This window comes from Primulina eburnea, chromosome 5, assembly GCF_022965805.1.
Source record: "Primulina eburnea isolate SZY01 chromosome 5, ASM2296580v1, whole genome shotgun sequence".
Lineage (NCBI taxonomy): Eukaryota > Viridiplantae > Streptophyta > Magnoliopsida > Lamiales > Gesneriaceae > Primulina > Primulina eburnea.
The window spans coordinates 11411692-11422817 of record NC_133105.1 but is presented as its reverse complement, the minus strand read 5'-3'; the positions used below and the strand labels follow the sequence as shown (position 1 = coordinate 11422817).

Genomic DNA, 11126 nt, shown 5'->3' with positions numbered 1-11126 from the left:
CAATATTATTTTCGAAAATTACATGATAAAATCCTCAATATTTTTAGTTCCAAGATTGGATCATCTTCTTGCTTAAATCTTGATCCAGGCGTATCAAATCTTAGATCTGTATCCGGTAAAATTCTGCATATCTCAATTTCTGAAAAAATATACACGATATTATTTAAATTCTTGAGAAAAATTATTGTACACGGTAGAATTATCCAATCTAAAAATTACAACTACTATCACGATAAAATTGAGATCTCGGATTTTACACTTGCGGTAGTGAAAACACGCAACAACATGACTGCACGAAAGGGGTTGGCAGCATTCCGAAGGATCATAACGCATGTTAAATGATATATTATAATTATTTTGATGAAAATATAATATTTTATGATTTAGGTAAAACTGTGCAATTTATACTGTAAAAAAAATGCATTTTTTGGAAAGTCACGATATTTTATGATTTTAAAAAAAATATTTTGAAATATATGAATTGAATGTGACAAAAAAGGATATGATATATGATTTTTGAAAATATCGTGAGAGAGAAGGCCCTAGAGAGCCTGTTTACGGAACAAAGCCCAGAGGGAATCCAACGATCGTATTTCCATTTTACGTCGGTACCTAGTACCCGTCTCCATGCGCAATGGTGTGTTAAGACTGATCAATCGATCAGAGGATAAAAGGCTAGTCACTTTCAAAGATCAAACTTCACCCAAAATGATAAATGATTGAAAGCTATACGATTTGACGATTTATAATTAAATTATGCTACAAATTTATTTTGAATAAAAGTATGATTTTCAATTCATGTGCTTGTATATGTATTATTTGCTATTCATGTTTAGAACGTGTTGAGTCATTCGACTCACTTGGTTTGAATGCTGGAGGTTATGATGATTTTGAAGGAGGCGCTGACGCTTGAGTAGATCGAGTCCAACAGCACACTCTCAAGGGAGATTTATTTTCCGCATTAGCTTGATAGTCAATGTTTTAAAAGATTTTTGTTAATGATTTATTAGAGATTTTTACGTTTTATTTTGTTATTAATTGATCTTCTTAAAGGTCGACGTATGATTTTGCTAATAGACGATTTATGGAGTTTTATGCACTTGAGATGTTAAATGTTAAATTATTTTGATTTATGAAAAGGTTAAGTGGTTTTAATTATTAATTTTCGAAATAATGTTTATAAAAAAATTAGTTGGATTTTAAATTTAAAAAGTAGTGGATGACGTTTCACATTTAAATTCTCTCTTTTTTCCATTCAATGCTACACATCATGATCATATATATAAATTATTCTCTTTTTCGTTGTGATCACTAATGACATCATATCTACATGTATTATAAGAGGTGATTTTTGAGACGGTCTCATATATTTTTATCTGTGAAACAAATCAACTCTGCTCATTGTGAGACGGATTAATCCTGCTTATAATTACAATAAAAAGTAATAATTTTTCATAGATGATTGTAATACTATATTGTAATTCATGATAATCGAACAAACGTTCTTTTAACTTATAATGCAAGTTTGCATCGGTCTAAATGGTTAAATGCCATCTACTCTAAAGAAAGCACTAATTGGTTCAACAATACAATTGCATACAATAAAGACTCCGCGCGATAAAATGGCGTACACACTAACGGTAAACAAATAAACTGGAAAATAATGCCTGCATGCTCTCTTGAATGAATTATGAGGTTAAAATGAATGAGTTTACAGTAAAACAAGAATATTCAATTGTTCACTTGCCATGCTGATGCTAGCATTATTGGTCTCCCTTTCCATCCAAGCTGCAGGAAGCCCTTCTCACTTCCCACGGTATAACCATCACACCCATAATCAGATACCAGCACTTTAGCTTGGTTCAAACACTTCAATCCCACCACTTGGAAACCGGCACGACCGAGTTGCCGTCGCCATTGATCTGCCCTTTCATGCCTCTCAATCCTGTTAGAGCCTTCATAGGCTACAACATTTCGGATTTCCTCTGCGAAGTGAAATTCTTCGATCATGATCCTTTGTGGGCTACTTCTTGGGTAGCTGGCCTCGAGGGAATCAAATATGGCTGAATAGTAGTGAAGAGATTCCAAAAATCTTCCAAGAAAGAAAGGTCCATTGTGGTTGGCATCTTGCTCAACCACAGTGAGGAGGGCTGGATTCAGTTTCTTGATTGATTGAAGAATGGTTTTCAAAGACCCTCTACTTTCCTTAACATGCTTGTGCAAGTGCATCATGGCGTTCACAAACAAGGCCTCGCCTTCTCTTAGTTCGAGTTTTTCTCGAGTCAACGACGATATCGACACTTTCTCTGCCAGCAAATGGTACTCAAGGCAAATGCCAAGAGAATTGGCTTCTTCACAAAGTCCCTTCATACTATTTTCAAGATCCATTGGGTCTTGATCCCCGATGATACCTGTTATTCTGATAAATTTCGGGCCGCCTTCGCTTCGACGTGCCAAAGTTCTCACCAAAGAAGGCCATTGGAGATTATGCTCCATCCCTAGATCAACAATGTGCAAAGAGTCTTTTCCTATCGCTGCTTGAGATATAGCATCATTCGCAGCCAAGAAACCAAAACCGATATAAGGAGTCATTAGGTGTAACAAAGAAAAAGCGTCACTCTTTTCCTCTCTTGTAATCAAGGACACCTCACCAATTACACTCGTGAATGAACCATTCGGGTTAACCTTCTGCAAAAAAGAGAGCCTAGAACTCAATCCCTTTGCAAAATAGTGTGAAACTCTCTGCAGAGAATCTCCCCAAGGATTAACACAAGGCCAAATCTGTGCTAATATCGAAATCGCTAGTTGCGTGTCCCTGCACCCCACGGCCTCGGCACATGCTAATAGCAAATGCACCAGTTGTAGCCCTTGATCCACTCCATCTGTCATCTCATATCCTGCACTCTCACAAGGCACGAAAAGCCCATAATCTTTGGTTTCATCTTCTTCAATCATCAATGGAACATCTGCCTCATAACAAAAATCATCAAGAATGGAAAACTGTAAGGGACTCTCTTCTTGGAATCCACCAAAAATGTCATTTCCTCCATCTGAGGACTTGTTGGCATTATCTCTTTCGAAGCATTCGACGTTAAAGAAAGTGTCGACGATTTCCTCCACCTCAGTTGGGGGCAATTCAATCACTCCATCCATACAAGTAGGCCACATATCCATCTCTTCATCTTGTGATATTCCTCCCCACTCTTCTCCTTGTTCTTGCTCAACTCGAGCAGGGCAAAACTGTCGAATGGCCGAATCTTGATCGAAGTTTTCCAATGTAGGAAAATATTGCCATCCATTCATCATGGCGGCCTATGATTAAGTCTCCTCTTTAGTATGATGCTGATTTAAGGTTGCTATGGCTTGCACACTTTTAAAACTATCTCGGACGAGTATATTCTCTTCGGTTGAGGTGAAAGACTATGGAGGACAAGTTGAGGTCTTATGTTTTAAATAGTAATGGAATGTCGAGTTTTTATTAAATAACTTTTTAAATAAATAAGTTTAATTTGCATACACACACAAAAGATTGAAGCATCTTAGAGTAGGCCTCTTGTGAGATGGTCGCACGAATCTTTATCTATGAGACGGGTCAACCCTACCGATATTCACAATAAAAAGTAACAATCTTAGCCCAAAAAGTAAAATTTTTTCATGGATGACCCAAATAAGAGATCTGTCTCACAAAATACGACCAGTGAGACCGTCTCACCCAAGTTTTTATCAGCATCTTATTTTATAAAATATTTGAGTTCGATCAATAAATTATAAGACAGACTTATATGCATTGTCAAAAGTGAGTTGTAATTTTATTGTGAAAGACCAAATATTAATATATTTTGTTTAAAAAATGGGAGAATTAGCAACTTATTTTGAGTTAAATCAGTTTTATTTTGTCTTGAAAACAATTTGTCCTAATAAATGAAAGTCTTTTGGAAGGAAACGTTAAACTTGACAGATTACAATTCGAGGAATTATTCCCCAATGTTTACATCTAAGAAACAACAATTGTTGTTGATTAAGTTATTATATTTCCATTCATTAGTTAAACCAAAAAGCGTTAGGTGACAAAATTCAAATATTACAACAGAAGCTACAACAACAAATGTATTATCACGAAAACAGTAGAGACGTGGTGTTTGGACTAGTATACGGACTTGATTCTATGTACCATAATCACCAAATGTATGTTTTTGTAAAACGAGAAATGTTTGATTTTTAGTGGACATGAATTTCGGTAAGAGTAACGTCGGCATACAGATCCTTAAATTTTGCGAATGACGATGAATAAAAATAAAAAGGATTCCGGAAATGGCAATGGAGTTCAAATGAAAGAGACATTAGCCGGCCTTGAATAAGAGAGGCAATTGGTCTATGAGGAATTTTGGAATAAAAAGCAAAATAGTTTGCATGAAATAGTGGTTCATGTGTTTGTCAATGTCACAACTATCCAAGGTCGGCCAACAATATATGAGACAACATTGGTTGGCCTATGCTTGACAAACTCCATGTTGGCTAGCTGGATTTCTTTTACTTTTTTTCCTTATATATTATATTATATACGATATGAGTTTAATTTGTGAATTTACTTAGTTATCAATTTTTTTCATTACTACTTAATCAATGTTTTATTTATTTATTTAGATGACTTTTCTATTTTCTGATTTAATTACCTAATTAACTAAGTTATTTAATTGATAATTACTATGATTTCTTTTTTTCCCACTATTACTTTATAATGGATATTTTTTAAATTTAATTGATAGATAACTATACATTCTTTCAAATAAAAAATCGAATACTATTAAAAAATTTTGCATATTTTTTTATAGTGTATTCTTTCACTTGAAAAAGTGGACAACTATTATTAATATTTTCTAAACGAACAATATCTTTTCTACGTTTTATAACAAAAAAACTCGACTTAATTTTTTAAACTTCAAGTTAAATAAATATATAAATTTGTGGTTAGTGATTTTTTAAACATGCTATATATTTTCTATTTTTAAAACAAAAAATAGTTTTGTACTTAATATTTTTAACATAAATTAAAATGAATATATAAATTTGTCGATATTCCATTTTTATCTATAATACGCACAAATATATTGTTAATTATCTAGTATTTGAATTTCAGATGGTTTCAATCTATAAATTTAGCTTAAATAAATATTTGTGGATGTTGGTACTTTATTGTATTCGAAATACTTGTGATGTCATGAATATGTGAATGATATTAGTTCTTTATTTTTTGTAATAATAATAATATATTGTGATTCGTAGACTTATTAAGATGGACATAATCATATAATGTTGCTATATTGTTTGTTAATTTGATTGATTTATATATGATTAATGTATGTTCTTAATTTTTTGAACTTCAATTTAAATAAATATATAAATTTGTGTTTAGAGGTTCAGATTTAATTTTTAAAATTTCAAGGTAAACAAAGTTAATTAATTAATTAATAGATTGATATATCACTAAGTATTTTTTTCCTACTATTAGTTAATAATTGATAGATTTTTTTTAAATTTTATTTATTTATTTAATTGATACTGTTGGAATTGGGAAATAGTTTAGAAGGGAGATGAATAAACTCTTTAGAAATATGTGCTTTTAAAATATATTTTGAAATGTTTCTAGGTGGCTGAAATTTTTTATCTCGAACTGTTAGAAATATGAACCACTTGAAAAGTGCAGAAAAAAAAACGATTCAAAATTTCTAATGATAGCTTTAACAGGTTGGCACAATTGTTAACAAGAAACAATTTGAAATGTAAGTACTCGTGGAAAGTAAAAACATAAGATTTTTATGGATGTTCGGAGATAAAACTCCTACGTCAAGCCTTTTTCCTCTTTAGGAAAGATTCCACTAAAAGACTTTGGCTTTACAAACTTATTGCAACAGCTCAATCCAATCAGGACTTATCACACTGCCTATTTTGGAACTCTTAGTGATTGCTTTACACTTCTGAATTTTGAGAACCCTCTGTTCATCAGACAACACAATCAATCAAATAACCAAATGTTTACTGATAGGAGAGAACGATAAGTTTTGAGTAGCACGAAGTTGATCCTAGAATGATCAGATATCTTTATATAAAGTGTTTGCTTGATGAGCGATGAAGTATATGAAAGTTTTTAGCGCTAAGATCTTTGAGTATACAAGCTTTAGTAGATTGCCAATAGCGTGGTTGAGAAGCTTAATTTGTCGAAGTCTTTTCTGCATTCTTCAATTATGCTTATATAAACTATCATCCCAACGATCGGAAAGTATAAATAACGTAAACCTGTAGAGCTGGAATGATATGTCACTATCAGCTGCAACTTCATTAAATGTTCTTCAGCAAACATTTAATGTTCTCTTTGCTTCTATGGCTTTGAGTCCCGTTCCTCGAAGAATTGCTGCTGAGAATCCTTTTGTGGTAACTGATATCTTCATCAGAACTTGTAGGATGTATAAGTAATCTTTCTATTCTGAGATAGTGACATAAATGCAGATCTTTATCGGGACACGAGCAGGATATGGTTGACTTATATCGATGCAGTACCATTGAATATCTTGAGCCGGTCAATAAATGTTTTTCATTAAGTGATCATTTAAGTAGCTCTTTAATGAGGCGGCTGAAATCTGTGTTAGACCATTCTGTTGAAAATATTCTAGCGATTGAATCTTTTTCAAGCTGCTAAAATGTTGTCGACGGTTGAGTTCCGAGCGGTTGAAATAGTTCCTGTTGTACGAGATAAACAGCAGTTGTTTACTTGAAACAGTTAGGTGTTGTTTTGATTTTGTCAAGCATCAAAGCTTTAGGATAATAATAATTTCTTGATAATTTCCCCATTTTTGGTGATAACAAAATCTAGGTACAGAACTATACAACAGTTTACAAATAATTAAGAAAATTATAGAAAGTAAAGATTGTATTTCATTGAATGAATGAAAATACAAACTACACATACTAAAACAGTAATCAAAACACTAATAAAAATAGCTAAAAAATTATAATACTTTAACCTCTCTGTTGTTCTTCAAGCTATGTAGCTTCATCCGTTTTGGCACGCTCTGCAACACTTTTCCTAACCGCTTCTTCTGCTTTCTTAAGATCCTTATGCCTCTCTCATTACCCCTTTTTGACATCACCATGCATCAGAAATTGCATGATTTCAGTAAGTTGAGATCCTTGGGCATCCATACGCTGATCAACATGTGCTCTTAGTCTAGTCATTTGACTCGAAAGCTCAGTGCACATATTGAGATGTGAGGAATTATACCTTTCTTGTCGGAGCTTAATGTTTGTATTAATTACCAGAAATTCCTTGGAGAGGTCGGATTTCACGGATTGAAAAGCTTCATTTAGATCAAATTGCCTCCGATTAAGAGCAAGAATCGATTGATCCATAGTCTTCAATCTTTTTCTTCATTTAGCTTTTGAATGAGGGCAGTTGAGAAGAAGATGCTTTTTTGGTCGAATTTGAAGGCTGAGTTTCATCGATTTCAAAAGCTAAAACAACAACCATGGTGTCAAATTTTTCAGTCAAAGCAAGGATTGCTTTGCAGGGGACTTCTTGTGCTATCAGACCAGTTGATGGATTCTCAGCAACAGAAGGGACTAGAGGCAGAGAAGCAATAGTTACATCGTCATCCTTGGGAGTAAGAGGTGAAGAAACTAACGGTTCTTGAAGAGTGCTTTGAGTAGTGTCAATAACAGATTTGGACTTTGAAGGAGAAGAAATCTCCATGTGAGTTGTGCACTGATAAAAGTCAGAAAAAGATTGCACAACTTCTTCAACAAAGATGAGTTGGACTTCTGAAAGAACTATATGCGCCGAGAGAGGGGCATAACTGGTTCAGAATCTTGAACAAATGTATCTTCCTCATGGATCTTGTGAGGAGCGGTAGAGGAGCTTGGTTCATCTTGTTGATAGATTGTCTCAGTAATGGGAACATCCTTTGTTATAATGATCTCGGAAGTTGGTAGGATGTGGACCGCAGCACTGGTCATAGCAGTTTCAACTTGTACCTCCGAAGTTACAGAATTAATAAGTATAACAGGGGATGAAGATGGTGGTACTTGAGTTGTGGATGGATCTTTGATGGTCTTAAAACCAGCACGTCATCAAGGTTCAAGTCTGAGTCAAACTTGCTGTTTTCTCCAACCTCAAGCAGTTGAAGTTCATGCCGCTTCTGAGCGACGATCATTGAGAGTGAGAGAGCGTCCATCTCAAGTTAAGAAATGAAAGACAAGTCATTTTTTGCAGCTGGGAAAGTAGGAACAAATTGTTCCTCTTCAATTGAATCAGTGATTAGAGAAAACTTTCCTTCATATGTAATTCCAAGAAGTCTCTTCGAATCAGAGCGGTTGGATATCAGATGCTTCAATCCATTCCAAAATGGAGAGTAAAAGTTTGGCAGCTGCTTTGATCTTGTCGGTTTGAATAAGCAAGTCAAAGGTTGTGATCGTTCAAAACTCCACCCACCTATCAAACATTTTCATTTTCTGGTGAACGATCTCGTTGACTCATTCGCTTGTCAGTACAATGGCAATATGAACATTGTTGTGTTTTGGTATATCCTCGAACAAAAATTTCTTCCCCATTTCTGTGGGATGGAGGAGGCGAATAATGGAGAAGGAGGATGTGATCTTTGTTTCAACAATCTTGATCCCTTTGAGTTTTGTTGCTTTAATTGCGGGGATCAAAGAAGGAACCAATGGTGCAGAAAGATGATTGATCATCTTGATTTTTGCAGTTTGGGCTTTTCTGACCGTTTCTTCTTAAAAACTTGTGAGACAAATACATCATCCTTCGATTCTTCATCTGAGCTGGATTTCAGAACCAGCTTTCTCTTAGTACCTTTGAGAAGCACATGCGTCTTTTTTTGCTTAATGAATTCAATCCTAGTATCTGTTTTAACAGAGACAATCTCCTCATCGGTTGGAAGATTTTTCTTTATAAAATTTTCAACCGTTGTCCAGTTGAATAGCTTGGTCTTTCCATCTTCAACCATGTCCACTGGTTGGACTCCCTCTAGAATCAGTAAATGTCATATTTGAACCGTAAATCCATGAGACTAATTCTCTTTCTTTATCATGGAAACCAGTGTCTTGAATAGAACATCAGACCAGTTGATTTTAAGATTTGATGCAATAGTGGCCATGACAAGGAACTTTTCCAGAGTTATTTTGTCATATGCACCGGCCTTGGCGAGAATCCCCTTCACCACTACATCAGCCAACAGTCTGAATTCAATCTTCAGATCTTGTTTTTGGCACGTTGGAGAAGAGATCGGAGAGTCAGATAAAGAGAAGTCACTTCTCCAAAGCTCAATTTTGTCCTTTAGAAAAGTAGCAAAGTCGGTAATTCCGGCAACTGGTAGTTTAAACAAATCAGCAAACATCTTCTGTGTGATGCGAAGATTCTTTTCTTGAACGACGCAGAAGATTTCCTCGTTTTTCATATAGGTTGTGTCGAATAATCGTTCAAAATGGTTTATGAGAATTTCTCGCTACATCCCAAAAACGAGCAAAGACCAGAATTAACGAGTATTTGAAACATAGATTGCATCGGCTTATTGGTCATGGCTAGTACTGATGCAAAATTGATGGTAATGGTGTTGTGAGCAATAAATGATGCAATTTGCACAGGGAATATAGTAGGTTGAAATGATAAAATCTGCAAGAGAATCTTGACAAGCAAAAATCTCAGAATAATCAAGTGAGAAAATAGTATATGATTGTAATAGAGTAAAATGAAATGAAAAGTTCATGGTGTATATCCGGTTCGATGAAACACATATCAATCCACGTGGAGGATTATAAATGGAGGGATTATAAATTTTGAAAAATTTCAGGCGATGGTATAATGAGTTATTTCAAATTTTAACAAGATATATCTCACGTCATATAGGGCAGACAGAGAGTTCAGTGATTTTTACAAATTATCCTCAGAGAATGAACTGTCGATGGTTAACAACGATCTCTTCATATTCTCCTATCAATGAGTCATAATGGTGATCGCGACCCTTCATATGGTTCGAGTCTATAAATACGAGCAAACCAGTTAGTCACAAAGTCACTTGAAAACCTTTAAAGGAAGATAACACATTATCAAAGCAGGGGCAATAGACAAGGAAGGAAGTTCTCGTGAACCAGAAATGGCTGAAGAGTTCCAGCAGTCCATTGACGATTTCCACCTAGAACAAGCTCCAGGAGCTGCAGCCCTCCCTTCAAGGAGGACCTGTTGCCACGAGGAAAATCGTGGCAACAAAAAATAAGTATTGGTGGTGCCTTGGCATCGCCCATACTGTGGATATCTTCAAGTATGAAGGTGTCTATCTCCTGATGCTCCTCAAGGAGCAGAGGGCTCTGAGAAGGCGAGCCTTCTCAGAAGACTTATTGAAGACCTCCACCGGCAGGTTAAGCTTCTGGCTTGCCTACTGGAGGGGGGCAGTAGATAGAGAAATATTAAATGTAAAATCCCGATTCTATTAATGAATTCTTATTTTGTTTACTTTTGTCTCTTTTTATGCTTTCTGTTTATTATTTCCTTCACTTAATCTTGGAAACGAATCAACATATAAAAATGTTAAAGAGATTAAGATAAATCAATTAATCCAAGAATATTTCGGAAATAAGAAAACTTAGCATCTATCAGCGGTTTGGTGAATATGTCTGCTGTCTGTTGATCTGTTGAGACATATTCAAGAAAAATCTTTTTCTTCATGACATGTTCTCGGATAAAATGATGTCTAATGTCAATGTGCTTTGTCCGAGATTGCAAGACTGTATTGTATGTGATTGCTATTGCACTAGTGTTGTCACAGAAGATAGGAGATTCAGCGGTTTGAATGCCATAATCTTTGAGCTGATGTTGCATCCAAAACATTTGAGTACAACAACTTTCGGCCGCAAGATACTCCGCTTCAGCGGTTGATGTGGCAATAGACATCTGTTTCTTGCTGAACCAAGATATTAGTCTATCTTCCAAAAACTAACATGAACCGCTAGTGCTCTTCCGGTCAATCTTGCATCCAGCGTAATCTGCGTTTGAATAACCTACAAGATTAAAACTTGAATCTTCGGGGTATCAAAGACCCACATTAGTAGTACCTTTCAGATATTTA

The 11126-nt window shown here is 35.0% G+C and overlaps 1 protein-coding gene across 1 annotated transcript; it reads right to left on the bottom strand.

Annotated features, from left to right (window-relative positions):
- Positions 1–1587: 1587 nt before the first annotated feature.
- LOC140831752 (GRAS family protein RAD1-like) lies at positions 1588–3387 on the bottom strand. Its single transcript, XM_073195497.1, has one exon. The coding sequence runs from the start codon at positions 3304–3306 to the stop codon at positions 1732–1734; it is 1575 nt and encodes a 524-aa protein (XP_073051598.1). The 5' UTR covers positions 3307–3387; the 3' UTR covers positions 1588–1731.
- Between the last annotated feature and the right edge of the window lie 7739 nt (positions 3388–11126).

Bases quoted from the DNA above. Each gene is read 5' to 3' on its own strand.
- LOC140831752 (XM_073195497.1), bottom strand. From the start codon at position 3,306: ATGATGAATGGATGGCAATATTTTCCTACATTGGAAAACTTCGATCAA.